At 35.2% G+C, this 20,612-nt stretch overlaps 1 protein-coding gene across 3 annotated transcripts in view; it reads right to left on the reverse strand.

Moving 5' to 3' along the window:
- Window positions 1-20,612, reverse strand: part of UHRF2 (ubiquitin like with PHD and ring finger domains 2) — a 79,176-nt gene that overhangs the window by 46,830 nt on the left and 11,734 nt on the right. For all 3 annotated transcript variants that reach the window (XM_018070268.2, XM_018070269.3, XM_018070270.2), the window contains exons 2-4: window positions 18,932-19,174; window positions 14,926-15,188; window positions 809-1,027 (exon numbers count right to left, since the gene is read on the reverse strand). In XM_018070268.2, coding sequence (XP_017925757.1) covers window positions 809-1,027; window positions 14,926-15,188; window positions 18,932-19,174 — 725 coding nt within the window. The remainder of the gene's footprint in view (window positions 1-808; window positions 1,028-14,925; window positions 15,189-18,931; window positions 19,175-20,612) is intronic.

Below are 20,612 nucleotides of genomic sequence, written 5' to 3' on the forward strand. Positions count from 1 at the left end.
TTTTGTGTCAGAAAAGGATAGTACTAAAGGAATGAGGAAGGTAATGAAAAGGAGGAGAAACATTACAGTGAATTCCTCAAGGAAACTACCAATAAAGATTGGTCATCTGTTCATCCCTAAGAAAACAATAAGGAAATCTGCAGAAGACACTGTTCCTAAAGAACTATACACAAGTTTTGGAATTAAATAGAAAAACGAAGCAAAGATATCCAGGTGAGTTCAGTCACATGAAAGCTTGCAATTTTCACATCCCACAGTTCCATGTTCTACTCATATCAGAAACTGTAATACCTCATAAATATTCTATTCTTTAAAAATTTAATTAGTCAGTTTGTTTTTACTTTGCAAATCAACATACCTGAAATATAAAGCGATTATTGCTGTTCAGAGATTTATTCAAACTGTCAGAGATGACTGATACTCAGTGAGACCTAGGGGTTCCCAGTTATCTAAAAATTTACTGAAACCAGAGTTTTCAGTTTTCAATGGAATTGAACATATAATACATACATAAATTAATATAAGTGTAAATATATAAAGTATTTAAAAACACCGTTCAATCTGAATCACAAATAGTACATAAAACCTTATGGTTGCCTTCAGTAAGCTCCGGAAAAGTAAAAATTCTCACTCACAGGTAAGTCTGCACACCATAAAAACTAGGCACTGCAGTTCTATAATTCAAACAGCTGTGGAATTCAAGTATGACATTATTTTAATCCAGTGGTCACTCGTAGATAAAAAAACCAAACAAAACATAATTCATATGATACGTAAAGATTTTATGAGTTGGTCAAACAAATCTTACCCCAGCAGAATTTTAGCATGAACCTCTTTGTTAGTCCTTGAGATTTCTCTCAAAGAGGTAATTTCTGCATCAAACCAAAATCCTCTTTCTTCTGGTGTCTCAACATTGTAGTTAACCATCACCACATCACCCACTTTCAGTTCACTCCACTTCAGAATGGTTCTTGCTCGTGGTCGGAGATTAATGGTGTCCATTTCTATTATGCCATTTTCTGGGTACCTTGAAAAGTAGAACCAACAACAGCAATGATTATGACTCCTGTAACAGCGAACAGAAAGTCACAGAAAACATTTTTCAGCAGTTGAAGATTTTAAATGTGCTTTGGGCACGTAAGACACATAGTATAAATCTGACCTAATATCCTTATTAAAGTATAGCTTTCATCTAAACATGTATCAAGAATTTGTCTGATCTTAGATGAGAAAAAAATGTGCCCATGAGTTTCCTAAAAAAAAAAAAACAAAACCAAAAAAAACCCCAAAGCAACAACAAAAAATTATAATCTCTTTTTGATTGGAATGCAATCAAGTTCAAGGTTTTGACACACACAGCCCATTTGCTCCCAGTAAAGTCAATATTCCAAATAAAATTACAAAGTAAAAGTAATGAAGATTAAAATTAGGTTTTTCAACCTATGTCTAATTACTTCTAATTTAGCATTGGTTTCATGCATTTGTTCCATTTCCACTACTTCAACAAACTATTTATGCCATATCTGACCCTACAAACACATCATATCAAATTCATGCGGCAAGTATAGTTCTAGTCCACTTTCCATGCACACTGTTTAAATAAAAAGCCTAACTACAAAATGAAGTAAGTGAGAAACAGAACTAAGTCTGCCAATGAACTAGCTGAACTAACAAATTTAAAGTGTTTCTCCCACAAATTGCAAATCCAAAATATCTAGGAAGACAAACATGGGAATAATTTCCTCTCTTGACAGCACACTTCTCTTAGCAAGATGTAGTAAGGAATGCAATAAAAATTGCTAACATAAGAAAATGCTTTCTTCCTATTGTGTTGGTGTATGCCATCACAGCACACATACAAAAATCAAAGAGTAATGTATAATCTCTGAAAAGCTCCAATTCCTTTCCAAGATGAAAAAGACTTATTTAGCAGAATTAACATAGTGTTATTTGGCAGCACTACAACTAAAATCCCAATGCAGGAAAGAAAGCTTTTCAAATTTGAAATGTTAACTTTTCAGTTTAACACCACAGCCTTCTCATATCCTCTGAATTAAGCAATTATTCCATGATAGTAGAATCTGTATAGTTTGCACATGTGCTGGAAAAACAGCACAAATATGGACACGATGAAAATACTACTTGCAAAAAAAAAATGGTGGCCTGTTACAAAAAGTTAAAAGGAAGATACCAGACTAAGTCTCTCTCATACTGTGTGTAAGCAGATAAAAATTATCCATCATTTAACTAGTATTCCATGAGTTCACAGCACAAATTTAAATAGAAAATTAAACCGAGTCTACTGCCAATAAACAAGTGCTATTAAAATTATTCATTCTCCTTCTTAACAAACACTCATGAGGATGATGTATCCCAAATTATATTTTCATCATGCAATTACTGGCACTTAAGCAAGAACACGCATGCTTTAGTTAATATACCTTTATCAAACAGCATTGTTAAATTGTAATGGCAAAATCCTGCTCTTACTAATAAAAGTATGGCTCTGCCACTTTCCAGCATGCCTCCCTGTAGTGAACAACATAATTTCAAGATCTTGGGAAAATCACATGTAATTTACAACACAAAGAAATACTAAAACTACTGTCATTAACAGCTTGAGACTGATAGATTATAGCCTGAAATCAGAATGTCTACTCCTAAACAGTTGATTGAAAGCCCACTGATGAAACTGGAGACACTTTAAACAAGTTCATTTTGCTTTGGTTTATGCCTTCTATTGAATCTAACATGCCAGTTTGCTACTACTGATATGAGAGACAAGGGGAGGGAGTGGGGAGATTTACTGATTGTTTTATTCTGTTTAAAGAAACATGAACCACAACAGTTTAGAAGCAGGTGTACCTTCAGATAAACCAATAACCAAGTAATAAAACATATCCTTAGCTACTTACAAAAGTTAAATTAAACATTTGTGGTTTTACCTTTGTGTCATGCAGCTTTCCCTTAAGAGAATCACTATACAATTCTACTATAATAATTGTGAATACTGTAACTGTATTACCCACAAAAACATAGGCTGTATTCACCTACAGCTAATAAGACAGAGCATAAAGCAACTACAGAGATCATGTCTATTTTATTGAGTGCCTGAATAATGACATCATGTTATTATACAACAGGCTACTGAAATCTTAAGACAGCTATGTTTGAGCTACTAATCAGTTCCAATAGTTTTACAATAAAACTTCCCTAAAGTTTGGAGAATACAGCAAGTAGAACACAGTGAATGAAGACTCAGTTTACTTGAACTCTGAAACAAAAATAGGGCTTAAACATCAAGCAACTAGAGAAGATAGATCAAAAATATACATGATTTATGCATACAGCAAAATGATCAAGTAAGAAGTACATATGGGATCAGCAGGATTGTAAAAATAACCAATAGACACTTTAAAAGTTTCAGTGTCACTATAAAAATATCAAAATCAAAATATGTGACTTACAAGAGTTTACATTCATAGAAACTTAACTTTGATCTGAAAAATCTATTCTCTTTTAAAATTAAAATGCCTTCAGGCTCTGTTTTTCCTGGGAGACCTTTGGACAAATATTTTTTTCCCAAATTCAGATTTGTGTTATCTCTCTACCTTTATAAAACTTAGAATAGAATCTTTCCTACTGTACTGCTGAGGAACTTCAAATATTGCCATTTCTAACAGTGACTCCACCTTTGTTCTTAGAGGTAGCACATGAAAAAACCAAGCAAGAAAATTGTCTATCAGCAAGACTAGAACAAAATCACTTACCAGAAGACAACCCCGAAGTCCCCTTTTACAAACAAAAAGAAACTAACTGCTTTCCAAAGAAAGAAAAGGAAGGCTGGCTTCACTGAGTGCATTTTTCCTCTAATCAGCTGGTCAGATACTTAAACTCAGAAACTTTAGAAAAAAAAACAGACGAGATTTCATTTGTCAAGATTTCACATTTCTTCTGCAAAGGATTCCAGACACTGAATGGTTTTTACTGCTGTGCCTTCACACGCAAATATGCTTTTATGGTTGTTGGTGAATGCTAGCAGATATCCAACCCTTCACATTTGTCCATAATGGACACCTTGGGCAGAACAGCAGAAACAGCAGTTGCCACAAGCTTTTCAGTTAGGCTCAAAATTGCAGAGTTAAACTCTTTATGCTAAGGTCAGTACCACTGCTCCTTATTATACTACGTAGACAGTACTTCCACAGTAAACTTGTCCCATCAAAAGTGTCTAATGCCCCAATTTACTTAATATGGGAAAACACACTCACATTACAAAATGCTACTACCTCCACATTCACTTTCCCGAAGATTAACATGTCACTTGTAAAAATCACACATTAACTTAAAACCTAATCTCTTAAATACACAAGAATAACATCTAAGCATAAAATCACAAAATAAGAATATGTGGCCTTGCGTAGATAACCCAAAACATAGAGAGAATAAATATGACCTTTTAACCTCAAGAATTAGGTGAAAAAACAATTCTGGCAAACTGTAATAAAGGACTACTGTCAGACATGGATGTTTACTGAAATTGTTTTCTTATTTACTGAGTTACTTTTAAAATCCTGAGATGCCCTCAAGACAAAACAGAAACATTTTCACAGCAGGGTTCTACTTAGACTACTGTAAATTTGGTACAGTTGAAATGAAGATTATATGACTCAATTAAACCTTTAAATTTAAAACAGCCATGGACAGTTTCTTGGTTTTCCATGGTTTTTTATGATACTTGGCACCTATTATTAGAAAAAGGAGACATGATAATAGCAAGAATAACTGTAAGAGTTTAATGAATATAGCCAAAAAGAAGTCTATTTACCTGTAATTTTTCCCTCTGAGATGTCTAACTGTAATTACTAACACTAGCATATCTAGGATTTCTTGAGATTTCCTATCAGTGTAGACAGCTTCCATAGCAAAGAATTATTCATGAAGTAAAGATTCCAGTGTTTCTTGGCTATGGTTAGCTTTGGTTTCTAAAATACTCAAATACCAAGACACACATTAGTTTCATGTCAGAATAAACACAAGTCTGCTCAATGTACTGAGAACTTGCAACATAGCATTTAACTTTCACAGCTGTTACCAGAACAAATGGGACTGGAAAGATAAAATTATAGAAAAAAAGACAAGCCTTGTCCATAAAAGTATGGTAGCGAATGTTAGTGTAGAAGTACAATTTCTTTAATTGCTGTTTTTCCAATATTAATAAAATTAAAGCATAATTTATTTTCCCAATCAACAAATTCAGAAAAGTCAATACACACTCTGAAATGAAAGAATAGAAGGGCAAAAACAAAAGAAGAAAGAAAAAGGAACGAAACAAAGTCCTAGAGCAGGTAAATCTGACTAAGAAGGTAGACCTGAATAAAAACTATATTCACACCACCACCACTCCTTGATAATTTGCTACCTGAGGAACTAATGAGCCTAATTTTGCTGCAGTGTTTGAGAAAGCAAATAGTGGTTCAGAAAACACTACACTGGAAGAGTGTGTAAGCCACAACTACGAATGAACCTGTGTATCTGCAATTCCAAAAGACCAGTAGGTCTGACAATTTGTTATTGCAAGAAAAAAAAGTAAGGCATTTCAAAAGACAGAATAGAGAGCTTAATGAATATCAATAAAGATAAAAATCAGTCACATGAAACATAAACAAGATTTTGAAAACCTTACCTAATAACTAATAATTACACAATTAAGCAGCTTAAATACTGAGAAACCATATTAATAGCCTGAAAAGAAAAATCTTACTTTCCTAATGATTTTAGTTCCGAGTATTAAGAAAAATTAACTTCTAGTCTTACACGACTGCACTGTGTAGACAATATGGATACCCTGAAGGGAGACAACCTGGAAATAAGAGTATCAAAACATAAGTTCAGAAGCTGTAAGAAAGAAAAAGAATGTTCAACTTTTAATACAATACTATGGTATAATGAGTTTAATTACTGTGAATGTAATAAAAAACAGGTTTACTTCACTAGGTAGCACACAAGATGAGAAGACACACAATTACCAAAAGACTTTTTTTTGAAAAACCTCTCCTCAGGGGTGCAATCCTGTGATGGTGCAAGGATTACAGCTAATTTAAGACAAATAAATAAACTGTAAGATTCAATCTCATTCTCACTGATCAAACCATTTATTTGAGAGTATCAGTTTTAAAAGAAAAAAAAGTTTAACTGTTGATATTTTAGTTGTTCTCTCAAACAACTACAAGGACAGCAAAGCTTCCCTCCCCTTAGCTCAAATCCTTTATAAAGAGACACAAGAAACACCCAGATTTTCTCCTCAAACTGTTTCCTTTCTAGTTTGCGCAAAGTGTCTACATCGTTACAAATCCAAGTCTTACAGTTAATGCCTGTTGTCAAAACCCTGACTACTAATACATGCTAACACTTCGACATTTTTAAACACAGATTATACAGTCAGGAAACTGCATAATGGGAGTGCAAATGGGACAAAGAACCTTACAAGGAATCAACTTCCTGAAATGAAAAGTAGTGAGCAGCCTACTCCCTCCAAATACTTTCAAGTTCAAACAAATAGGCCTATACAGCCACATTGTACTGGCACTCTTTCTAATGAGGATGTAAAGAATGAAGACTTACATCTGACAGAGCAGGTGTTCTATTATTTTAGCACTGCCTAATAATCTGTATGAAGAAAAAGTTTTGAATGAGTAAACAAACTAGTCACTGATACTAGAAACTAGAAAACAAAATTACATAGATAGGAGAGGTGCTCCAAGTAGTGATTCAGACTAATTAAAGTTTGTTACTAATACAAGGTCAAAGAAAATACACATTTCCCTTGGGAAGACGCTGCTTAAAAGAAAATTCTACTTGGCAGACAGTATAGTTTTTATTCCTCTTCTGAAATTCTAAACTGTCCAACATGAACCAAAGGAAACAGGTGCCATAATGAAACTGTACTCTATAGCTCCCATCAATTTTTCACGTTTCTAGCCATTAACTTCATATCCTTCAGATAAGCTCTCCCCAGTCTACTCACTTCTATGTCTGAGACTACTGCCAGCAATCTGACAGCATACACCTTCCCGATTTGTGCTATTTCCTGTGCTTACTGTATATAAAGAAAACAGTCAAATAATTCAGTTAACCCTTGTAAACATGTTTATTTGAGAAACACATAGTATGCAAAGGATGTATTTTGGTATTTCTTCACAGAAGACAAAACAGAACTGTTCACATCATGCACTGTCACTAATGCTGCACAAAGCAGCTACCTCTCAAAGAAGCAGTGATTCTTTCCCATGTTCTGCCCCACTGGGCAAATTTATTTGATTGGATCTGTGACTTAAAAACCAGTAATTTTCACTTAGTGGACACTAGTTTTTAGATACAGGTTTTTATAGTTTTTATATTAGGAAACAAGAGCACTTTATTGTACAGTCACACAACCACCAAACTAATTGCAACTTCACTATCAGATGTACATAGTTGGGAAGTGAAGTAAGAGAAAGAAGCAGGGGCCACCTCATCTGAGAATGGCCCATGTCATTTGGTCTCCAAAAATCAATTTATCAGTATTTTCACCTGTGTGACTTGTCAGATACATTCTATTTAATCCCAGCCCACTAACTTTATCTAAATGTTTCACATTAAAAGCATCCAGAAAAATGGACCTGTTAAGCAAGTCTAATACTCAAACCATTCCTTGAGAAAGCAATAACAAGTTTAACAATATTATCCTCTTGCTGATCTTTTCAGCTAGGGAGTAACTTTCAAGAGGAAAGCAATTATTTTTTAGAGTTATTTAGGTAGTACTTAGAACTTTTCTTCTCATTGTCTCAAAATATTGTGCTGTCCAATTATGAGACTGCATCTTGCATGTTACTTACACAGCCACACAGGATGACTCTATTTTTAACCTCTGTGGCAACACAGTGAAATTCTAATTTTATTAACATGTGAGCATGTGTATGTTTGTGTGTGTGTGTACACTTTAAATGAAAATGCGGAATTGTATTCAAATACATTATTTTTCAAAGGCTAATGACAGTCTGGACTACAAATGACAAATGAAACTCAACCAAAATAGGCAAGACTTTTGGTAATGCTACTGGCTACAGCAGGACAGAGCATTTAAGAGTGCCAGGCTATCAGTCTTTCAAATAAAATACCTTAAGAGTTTTCTTTAATTTTGTGTCCTCCTTTTATAAAACTGATGATCAGTCATACCTTAAGCCTTCACTGGGAAGTGGTTCTCCTCCCTCTCAAACATTTTTTCCTCCTAAATACTTTTTTGTCTTGCATTGTTTCCCACCTGTCCAAATAAAGTTGTTGCCAAAGTTCCTATATTTGTACCATTTTCAGCCCACACGAGGACCTGTGCCCTTCACATCACTCAAACATTTCAGAAGCAAATAAGCTGAAAATGGTAAAAAAGACAGCCAATCTTACAAGAGCTTCTCAGGCAGAAGCAGAAACAAAAATGAAAACAGGAATATTGAGCTGACAGGCCAAATAATTTTCATAGTGTTTAACAGCCTTAAATCTTCCATCTCAAAATGAAAGCTACCACTGACAGACTGATAACAACTGAATTAGTTCAGTTTACACTTAGGAATACAAGAGTCAAACAGGTGTCCTGGGTCACTGTGATCAGTCTGCTTCTATTATAAGCTACCACGTACACTGATATTTTCCTGGGCTCTATTTATGTTTTGAGTGTCTATAATTAATGCAGCATTTTCCACAACAATGTTCATTTTTATGACATTTTACACAGCTTATGGAAGACTGAATGGCTAATGAGGGAGACATACTGATTGAGCCTTACAGGTATGGTAATGGCATATTCTTACGTTCCTTTACCTTCAAAGCAGGCTGTAATCTCTTTGGCGTAAGGAATGTCTTTTTGTTAAATGGTCCATGGAGTTTAGAACAGTAAGTGAATTTATTTTTGAGAACTACAGCTCCTAATAAGCAATAATATCTGATAAAAGCATACATAACACACCAAGTTTTTTATTTAGATGCAACAGTAGCAGCAACATAAGACAGAACGCACAAACATCAGTCTTACTAGATACCAATGAAAGTTGATGCTGTTCTTAATCCTTCATGCTGAAAAATAAAATGGACTACCCATCGGTAATTTAATTCTTTAGGAATGCATTGCTCAGGTTTATTATGAAAACAAAATTGCCTCTGTAACTGGCATAGATTTACACACATTCTCCTCTTCCTGTTCTTCCTGCCCTACATTTCTGGCACAGGGATTAGGTGTGAATACACCACTAGCAGCAACTACCTAACAGAGTTGTCTACAAGAAACAAGTGTCAGCACACCCAGAATGCAAACAAGAGTATCACTCCAGGAAAGCCACATTCCTGACCATGCCTGCTTTGCCAGGCTATGTGCAACGAAGTTCACCCCATTCAGAGCTGACTGTTTTGTCTGCACAAGAGAGCTGTTAGTTCTACTCAGCTTCAAAAACCCAACAGCATACAGGCTCCAGGACAGATAAATGATGAACACACACATGCACAAGGATATGATACCCCAGAGAAATCAGTTGCTTTTAGTAGCTCTCAAAACTACCTACACATCAGTCTACAAGCACAGTCAGTAGCTCCCCATGCACACAGTTTGGACAGAGTGGGCTTCTGATTTCTTCGTTATGCAGTAATTTCTGTAGAATTGCATCCAAGGACAGCGTAGTTTCTAAACACGAGTAATAGGCAGAACTAATGTTCTACAGATATCCAGAATGTTGGCATTCTTTAACAATGTAGGAATTATAAGTGTATCACAACTTAAACTCTATCTTAGGAGTCTTGCCACATATTTCCAAATTACCAGCATCCACTCAGACCATCTCCAAGATCACTGTATCCTCTGAACATCCAGCTAGCAGCAGAGATGATATAGGAACCACCTGAAGTAACAGGTCCAAAGCAAATTGGATGATGCCTATTCTATCCAACTTAGGAAAACCTACACAACTTAAAAAGCATGTAGGAAAAATAGTTCCCTAAACAAAATCAGAAGTAGGTTGAATTTTACTTTAAGACAAAATCTAAACTAGATCCCCCAAAAACCTTGTAATATTAACCCTACCCTCCCCCCCCATAAGCTGAAACCCACATGCAGGCTGTAATTCTCCTTATAGAAGAGAAGGAAATCATGGAAGTCACCTTGCTGAACAACTGAAGTCGCAAGCTAGTTGCCACAGGCTCTGAAGATTAACATGAACTATCAATTTTCCACACCATTAATGACGAGTATCCCTCATATACCAGAGGATTTTCACCAAACCTAGAAGAAACATTAACTTCAGGAAAGTGCAAGGAGAGAAGCCTGGGAAACCAACTAAAAGTTGGTTCATATGGAAGCAAGGATTAATGTAATAGTCCTTAAGATCCATCAGACAACAGAAAGTTAGCAAGGCTTCTCTTTGAAGACCAACACTAATGGACAACAAGAACCCTAAGGTACTTGGAAACTTGAATCCATCCGGCTAAAGTCTTCCTGTTAGCCAAGAAGGCAGTCATTTTTAGTAAAATGAAAAACTAAGAACTACTACAGGAGAAGGGGGAGGGAGGGGAATCAACTCTTAATAAATCTGCTATTAGAAATACTCTTAACTTCCACCTGTACAGATCTAGGAACTTGATAAAGCTTTTCAAAATCCTCACTAACAGTTATGGTCATCTGGTTACCAAAATTGCCAGAATCAGGCTGGGCATGTAATTCAGTTACAGTGCATCCTACCTCACATTGCTTTTCAGACATCAAAGACATCCACACAAATTCTACAGATGATAAAAACATCCAACACACATCCTACACAGAACTGACACAGACTGGAACCATAATCTCTTGGGCTAAGAAACAAAGAGGCCTCAGACTACTTTCAGATCTGAAAGAGTTCCAAGGGCATCACTCCCCAGCTCACATTAAGCATGAAGTAATTAGAAGTACCTAGTTCCCTAAAATAAATAATCACAGTGTACTTATGACATAGCACAACTACCTCATGGTTTAAATTAAACCTTCCTGTTTACTGTTATAAAACCTGAGGGGGAATATCATCAGCCTAACACAATGGTCCTGAAAAAAGTTACCTACACTTGAGTTATACTAAATCTATAAAGGTAGGTATACTGACATTTCTCATGCAGTAGAAACATCAACCTTCCTGTCACGACCAATGAAAGCCTTCTTAAATGAAAAGCCTTTACAACAAATTACTTTAAAAGGAAAAGGAAGGAAAAGACATTATTTGTTGTAAATCCATAAGTCTTTCCACTATTTCAAGGAAGAGTTAATGATCAAGAAGCTAACACTTGCAGAAGGAGAACTGTCTCCCTGAATGAGCACTGTCTCCCCGAAACTAACTAGACTACAACCAGTGCTACACCAGCAACAGAAATGAAATAGAGTAAGTTAAGAGGAAAGGGCAAACTTTCATATGACACAGCACTGTAGACATTTGCTTATGGAACTATCGAAATGTCCAGTTTCTGATTTGAAAGTGATTCTTAAGCAAGCTGTGGTGGAGACTATCTACAGTCATCTCAGTTAACTTTAAGATCTAAGCATGTGTTGGATTCATCACAAGTCCGAGGATTTGGCTTTCTTCTTTTTAAGGCAGGTTCACTTCTTCTGTATTCAAAGTCAATTGCTGGGAGCAGAAGAAAGTAATGTATTTTAGCATTGTATGAAACTTCATAGCACACCCTTAACTTCAAAGTTTTTAATGGCTCTTTGTGATACCCAAAACTGCGAAGGTGAAATGGAAATACAGTGAATAAAGTGTCAGAAGGCGAAGATGACACTGACAGAAACTCAAAAACACTTGCAAACAATGCAGCCTCCAGGGAAAAAGCTGCATTCAGAAACTGAAAGGAGAAGATGTTCTGTCAGGCAGAAATTACATAGCCACAAATTGCCAAGCAATTTGGTACTGCCTGAAGGTCAGCACTGATAAAACTGATACTTCAGTCTCCTTCTCACTGATGAAGATAAATAAGGCTCTTAAACAAGCACCACAAGTCTTTTAAATCTTGGAGCTTATCAAGAACTGTGACTCCAGTTTAATTTGAAACTGAGAAGTTCTGTTCCTCCCAATGGCCTTAGGGTTTCTCTAAGAAGAACAATCTCTGCAGAAATATGTGGGCCTTACAACAACTGCAGCAATGTAGTTAAATACTAGACATACAGCCCAGGGTGCGATGTGTAACCATACAATTTAAACAAAAAGTGGAAAGAGGAACAAATGAAAACTCAGCCCCTCAGAGGAGGCACACCTTTATGAAATCTAAGACTGCATACCAACGTGTTCAAGTTCTGCAGAGGACCTGTGATATGTAAATCTAGGAACACTACTGCTGAAGTCAGCTTTCTCACTTAAGAAGAAAGTCCCGCTTCACCTTTTAAGAAGAGTTGCTCTAGGAGAACACAGTGACATAGGAGTGTAGTAACATAGGGGGGCTGGAGCAGACAAATTCAATGCATTACAGGTGACCTATCCCTCAACTGTAACCTTCTTTTCCATGTTTTTTTTCCTTCCAAACTGGAAAGATGTAACAGACAAAGGAGCACCAGTTACGATTTGAGAAGTTGTGTACCCGTGTCCACCTCTGACACATAGTCCTTCCAATGTATTAAAGTAATTTTGATGGCTTTACAGGAACCAGTCTTGGGTCTTCCATTCGTAAGTAATTTTTATTCTGTTTCAGATAATGTAGAGTGTTTTGATGTCATGTAAGAATATACTTGTTGCAGGAAAAACAGAGCTGAAACTATGCTACCCATGAGAACCATCACCCCTGAGAGATAAAAGGGAAAAGAGCTTCTCCAAAACAACACAGCAAGGATAGACAATGCCAAGTACATCTGGCAGCAAAATGCACATTCCACACCTGAAAAACAAAACAACCAGGCACAGGTAACTGTGCAGAAGATAGTACTCACAGTAAAATACGAACCTAGAAGAACAGGAGTGAAGAGACAAATTAATTAGTTTCTGGAGCAGAAAAATGACTGACTGTGTGGCAAAGCACATCATGACCTCCCTATTTATCCACATCAAGCATAAAGGTGGCAGGATACACATGTTGTCTACAGACATCAAAGAGGTAAACACTAATGGATGAAAACAAAGCGGTATGAGCACATATGTAGCTACCATAAGAATGTGCATGCTGGGTGACACTGAAAGAAAAAAAAAGTGAGACCCTGAAATATTTGTATCAGTAACATCCACCAAAAGCCCAATCACTGATAAATGTATAAGTTTCACTTTCCAATAGGTTTTCTTTCCAAAACTCTGAGTTCCAATACCTTAGACTGATCAGCTTAATTGTAACTATCTTGCCACATTATGCTTTTGTGCCTTATCTAATTCTGTTGTCTAAGTATGTACTGTATATATTCACATAACCTTATTGTAAGAGCAAAAAAAGACTTGTTTCTACCTGCTGAATGGGAGTAGCTAGATCCTGAAATAAACATAAACAGAGGTCAATCTTCTTTTTCTTTAGTAAGACTAGGTCAAAGAAAAATCAGAAATGTTGTGAAACTTTTTCTACTTCTGTACTTTTAACTCATGAAAAATAATAGCATCTACAAAAAAATAACATAACTTCATTGCAACAGTAAAAAACACTTTCTCAGAAATGTTTCCTCACTGCTAACTTACATATATCCACAGTACTGCAAAATTGAGTAATCTCAAAGCCAGGTCTTTCAAATCACACCACAACAGACATGTAATTTCAAGAAAAAATATTTTCATTTTGATCATAATAGTTGACTAGTTATTTTCAAGTATTTCTTGTAATATTCAATGACATATTTGCATTTCTATTTCCACCTTTTTAATTCTCTAACATTTTAAGTAGAGAGCTTATACAGTCACAGATATGGACCCTGAACTCAGCATAGAGTCAAAAAAATGCATTAAGTTGTATCTATTACTAGTCAGAGGAAAAAAAAGTGCTCTCAGAGTTACATATTAAAATAGGTGAAGTTGGAATAGCTGCTCTAAAAACTTATTTTGGAAATCTAGCTTTAGTTAATACTGAACATGCTTTGCATCCTTCTACCTGCATGCTACATTGCACAAACTGCAGTATTTTTACTAATCTCAGTATCGAAAACTAAAAATACTCAACTGATTCAAAATTTTATTTCTTTAGAAGTGTAAATTATTGCTTTAACACATATTACTAAAAACCAAGATCTGAATGATTTCTCAAGCAAATGAAGTGGTGCAAAACCTGTTCATAAATACAGAATCCTTCCAAACTCAGGACTTCCCATCCACCTATTGCAGGCTTTAGAATTTGTTATTACTAGAAGGGAAAAAAAAAATCAAACACTGAAAAAAACCCACCCTTAATGCCCTCTCTCCACTTAAGAATCAACTTCAAGCCCTCAGTCACAAAGTTCTTGATTACAAATCTCTACTGTAAGCGCAGATCTGTAATTTTGTGCACAACTGTTATATCTGAAATAAAGTTAATCCAAATCAAGTAACAAAATTTGCCCTAATGGGAGTTCTCCTTCAGCTCCACTAAGAGAAATTCAATATACATAAGAAATAATTAAAAAAATTAAAACAACACTTTACTTGGAGAAAGCCATATTCAAAATTTGGTTATAAAGTTTTTTTTTCTTATAGAGAAAGGATATATTTTAAGTTTCATAGGGACAGAAAATTAATACTTTACAGTATTTAGGGATGAAAAATATCATTACTCCCAATGGATTTGCCACATCCAACTGAAAAGTGTTAAAAATTTTTTAGTATTTTTTTCCTTGGTTGCAATATTGAACTTGTTTTCTTTGACTCCAAGCTTCTTCAAGAAATTCTTGGTTTACACAAACCAAATAACAATACGTGATGTCCTCAAAATAGTATCAGGAGCACTTACTCATCGTACTTGATATGATAAATAGCTTCTTCACCAGTGTCCATACAGTCTGAATAAGATGTGGATGGTGTACTGTCCAAATTATTTGCATTTTCTCTAGAATGATCTTGATTTAAGTTTCCATTAGTCCTTTTGTAAGTGTTACCACTCTTCCCTTGAGCTTTACCATTCTTATGTCCCTTTGTTGCTCGGGTAACATTTTCTATATGAGCTTCAAACCAGGCTCCAATGCTGACATCACGGGCATCCACCAATTCATTTATCTAAAAGGAAAATCAAATAATGAATTAATGCTTATTTTATATACTTCCAATTAAGAAAAAATAAATCAGTCAACTTACTGTGCTACTGTTTATAAAACAATCAAATATAATAACCAGTTGAGCTTAAGCAAGTTCAAGGAATATGCAGTCATGAATACTTTCATTTACACTTTGAGTATTTTATTACTCTTCCTTCATTGAAATCTAGTATAATCTGTATGTAATTTTAAAAAGCAAGGCTAATTTTCTTCTGTTTTTCCCTCCAAACCTGAAAATTAACTTGATCTGTCATTATACTTTCCTCTTATTTCACCATTTGTTCTTTATGGCTAAAACAAGCACATAGAGCATCAAAATACTATCTCACAACCCAGCAGTTTACAGACTTCCCTGAGCCTTCAACTTGGAGTTATTATCTAACCTTCTACCCTTCTGGCCTCCATGATTTTTTTTAACCAATAAAGACTCAAGGAGAGAGATGAAATAAGTCTAACAAGGTTGCCCACACAGTCAGCCAAAATGTTATGACTGTAAGAAATGAAACTATGTCAAGAATTTCTCCCTTCTGTACTCTAAAGTACTACCGGTATTAATTTACTGGCAACCAAACCATTTTTATTCTAAATCACATTTAACTTTCTGAAGTCTTCAGCCAATTAAACAGATGTTCCTTTAATAATACTGAGAACACTGAAAGAAAAGATTTTTAAAATACTTCAAAAGTACACCAAGTATAAAAAAATGATTACAACAGAACTACTGCACACCCATACCACAGAAAATATCTTTAATAAACACTATGAGACACATGTATGTATATGGTTTAAGCTCTACTCTTTGTCAAGTATCAACATCATACCAGACAGATACTCACCCTTAGAAACCCCAAAGGCTGGTTTCTACGATCTGAATAATCTTATTATATTTTCACAGGAACAAACACAAAAACATTCTAACATTTAGGGTGAATCAGCCCTTAGGTATTGGAAAGCAAAATGGACAGCAGTTTGAGCTAACAAGTTTATCCCAAGAAAGCAATACTTCTTGAGTTTTTTCCATTCCTCTTCCTAAGATAACTTCCAAAACTCAAGGTTTTATTTTTCTACCCATGTAAAACATATGCATGGACATGTATTTTCTTATTCTTCTTACAATGTACAGTATTCAAAGTACAGCTTTTTACCAGAATGACAATTTCAGCCACATAACAAACAAATCAGAGAAGGGTAGCCTCATTTTAAATCTGTGAATCTATTTTAAACATAATCAGTGGATTCTGGCACTTCTAGAAGGAACCCTCTTGAAGGCATCCCTACACAACCTTATGTGTTTGAATCAGTTGTAGCTCAAAAGGGGAGCTTTAGTTCCTCTTCTCCAAAACACAGTTGAACAAGATACACACTAGTAAAGATTCCTTCATCTGCTTCTGCTTTTTGCAACCAGTTATGGAAGTGCCAGAGAAACCATGTTAGCAAAGTCAAAAATCATCATTACCAGATCCCGAACAAAACAAAACAAACAAACAAAACCACCAAAACAACAAAAAAGTAGAATAAAATCATAAATTAGTGCAAACTCCCTTAATCATTCCTCTTCAATGCATGCTTCTGTAATCTTATGTGAACAGTTACAAAACATACTTCCCACCCTTGTAAAGAATAAAGGCAAGTAATTAGTAAAGAATAAAGGCAAGTAATTATGTGCCACAGACCACTGAGGCACATAAGACAACTACTTTGAGTTAGAGGTGTCTTGTTTAAGAACTGTTTTATCAGTAGCTCTTTATACACAGTATTAAACAAACACTGATTTTAATTATAGATTCAGTTTGTGTGGTTTTTATTCCAAGTTAGTGTTCTTCGGTCAAACTTTTTTTACTACAGTCAGAGTTTTTTGGAAGAAAAGTTATGAAGACCATATGAGAAGGGGAAACATGCACATGGCTTCTGAATGAGCTCCAGTTTTTTTAACATCATTCCCGCATGCCCAAGCAGTGTTACTGTAACTCCTCTCTTGTAACTTGTCTTGTATTCCTCCTTTTGGCCATTGCTTAGCCAAGGCAGTGTCCTTCACAGATGCCAAGTTCACCTTGAGACGGCCCCCCAGTTCTTAAATGAGATACTACTAATGATTTTCAGTCTTAGTAATAAGGAACAGGAGTTTGAACATAATTCCACCCTGCTACTAGTCCTTCAGAGCACATATAAATAACAGACATCAGGTACAACTGGAATAAAAAACAACCTAAAGCATTCTAATTTACATAATATACAATGGAACTCTGTTTAAATCACTATTTTAACCATCTAACAATAATTTAATTATTATTAACATTTACTTCCAATATCAACTCTATCATTTTTTTTTTCATTAGAGGTCCCATACAGGCTATCTTTCCTTTTGGTAGTTGAAATCAGAAAGAAAGAGCATGGTACAGAGGTTGCAACTATCCATAACATAGAGTAAGTAACAGGTATTTTCTTGAGTCTAGCTCTGAATAAAGATCCAGTGAGGCACAGGACTTCCCTCAGACAGAAGCTGTACAAACTACTTCTTCCCGTAACTAAACGATTCCTTATTATCTGACAAACAAGAAAATGGAAAATTATTAAATATATCAATCTGTTTAGCCATCTAACATAGCTTAGTTTATGGTCTTTTCTATTGACTTTTATTAAACAACTTTACTACCTTTGAACTACAAACGTGGCTAAAAATACATTCTTCAAAGTTTTCTAATACTGAAATCCTCTACGCATTCATACTGTTATCTACAAATAGGAAAAAATGCAATGGCTATACCCTTAATTTTTCTCCCTATATATAGAAAACATACAGCTGGCTGAAAAAGTAATCAATTCACAAGTAATGAGGCACAAGATAAGCAAGAGGCCCAACTTGTTTTCTCAGCCAGTCTCCTCAGTTCTTCAACGATTTAAGGCAAGTCTGCCAATTAACCACAGCCTCAACCTTCTACTCCTTCTCTGCAATTGTGGACATTTTCCAGCAAAATAATTACTGTTATGGCTATGTCTTATCTAAAGAAACACCCAAACAGGAGGTGAATTGCTACCATAGTCATACATAGATACATACATATACACATACTAAATGTCCAATAAACTAGCAATCTGGAAACTGCCCATTTTCTGTTTAAATTAAACTTCTGGTAGTCTGATGTAATCCTACATGATAATATAAAAAAATTAAATGAGGTACAAAACTAAATGAATACTACATATGTGATTCCTAAAAACCCTACATTAAGAGAGGAATCATCACATCACATACAGCTTAAAGAAACTGTGTATTTCCAGAGATTATCTCATTCTAATGCAGCACTGAACCACTAGTATTAAACCAATTATTTGGCAAGTTTGAAGAAAAAAAGAAGGGGAAAAGCTACACTCCTCCACATATTTTCTTTATTAGCTTCTTCTGTCCACATAAAAGTATTTGTTTCACAGCTACTCTAAACTTTCTGGAGAACATATTTTGGAGAACACAATGTGTCAGAGTTTCTGAAGTCTCTTGAAACGTGAGTGGTACAGGGACACCCTCATGACTCTGCAGGAGTTAGTTTAAATGAAGTGAATTTCATTTAAGACAAACTGGAGAATTATTAAATCATAAAAGAAAGCAATGAGGTTACAATCCTTTAAATAATAAAACAAACTTTTTTAGCAATAAAATCAAACCCAAAAGAGTGAGGCAAGTTTCCAGCTTTTAAAGTTTGTACATACCTTGTACAGTCCAATGCCAGGATCTATGAGGAATGAGCGAGATGATGTAGATGGCTGACTGGGCGATCCACTATTTTTTTTTTTCGCTTTGTTCTTGCAGTTGGAAACAGCACAAGGATTGACTTCTCCATCTTGATCTGTCACAGAAGCAGCAGTAGGAGCTTCAGATTCAGAACGTATCAAAAGCTGTACTATGTCATTTAGTCCAACATTGTAGTCAAATAAAGTGTGTCCATCTTCTAGCTGTCAAAAGAAATGTGTACTTGTAAAATTCCACCTTAAGGTACATCAGTAGTTTGCAAATCTTCCTTTTATGGGCATTAATTGTACAGACCAGAAGAGACAAGCCATTTATTACAGGTAAATAAAAACCTAAGTCTTCAGTACATGCAAAAACAAACTCCCACCAAGGAAGGCTTAAAACTACAAATAGACATCTTTACAGACTTTGGACTTTTTAACTATGCATCAACTTCCAATATAATGCAGTGATTTTCTCTTAAAGAAATAGGTAGAACTCATATTGTCACTTACATAACATAGACAGGAAATATAAACATATGTGAGAAGTTTTAAATTAATAATTGTGTTCTAAGCATTTCAGCTATGTAATTTCACAATTCCCTCTTTCTCAAGCTTTTCTAGAAAGCAAGGCAGTACCCTGACACTTCCCTAGTATTTTGCAAGCTATTTCTTAAATAAAACATCTACCTATAAAAAATTCATGCTCATACAACTCCATTTACTTTTCAAAACTGTAAAATCTGAAAGTGTTGCGCAAGAGAAACTACACCTAAAGGGAAGCAAAAACAAAAATAGGTACTGGCCTTCATGAAAAGAAACCTCCTAAACTGACAGCATTCAAAAACATACTTATTCCAGATTTAGCCAAGTTCCCCATCCCCCTGGTCCCCACCCCAAGATCAAAACAAGATTGAATTTGAAATCAAGTCTTTTCATCAGTCAGTTTAAAACTATTATAAAAACCTATAAAGTATAAAACTACTATAAAACCAAAAAACACACACAGTGTAGCACTCCCTCAAACAACTTCATACATCAGGCACCACTATATTCCAGATGCAATTAGATCCCACAGAACATCAGAATATAAATAGTAGTAGACATTTTAAATCATCCCTAGAACACGGTTACTAAACATTATTTTTGGACCCACTCTGCACAGTTTTAAGATACCTGCTTATCTTAAGAGCAGGTATCTTTAAGATACCTGCTGATGATCTCATCTATGTACAATTAAGCTAAGAAACTCATACCAAGGAAATGACAAGTTGTGTGTTAGGAAAGAAATACAGGGAGTAGTGATCACTGCTACTTTGCTCAGTTAAACGCTCAATGACCTGCAGCATCTTTGAAGTAGAGATTTGGTTCACCTAAGAGTACAATACAATGCTTTGAGATATCGAAACTAGTATTACACTTTACTTCACGATGCACTGGGAGAAGAACATGCATGACTTAAAAAACTCCCACATCTTTCCAAACTACTTTTGCAACAAAAATATTATCTACCCTTTTTCCAAGAATAGTTGCTACTTTCAATACAACTTGATGTTTCATGAATCTTTCCAAACAGAACTGTTTTCATGAGCTTATAGGCAGTATCGGTACGACAAGAAAAAGCAGGGAGCAGGAAGGAACAGAAAAAAATAAAGAAGGA

This window comes from Manacus vitellinus, unplaced genomic scaffold (genome assembly GCF_001715985.3).
Source record: "Manacus vitellinus isolate BGI_N305 unplaced genomic scaffold, ASM171598v3 scaffold_18_pilon, whole genome shotgun sequence".
In the NCBI taxonomy this organism is placed as follows: Eukaryota; Metazoa; Chordata; class Aves; order Passeriformes; family Pipridae; genus Manacus; species Manacus vitellinus.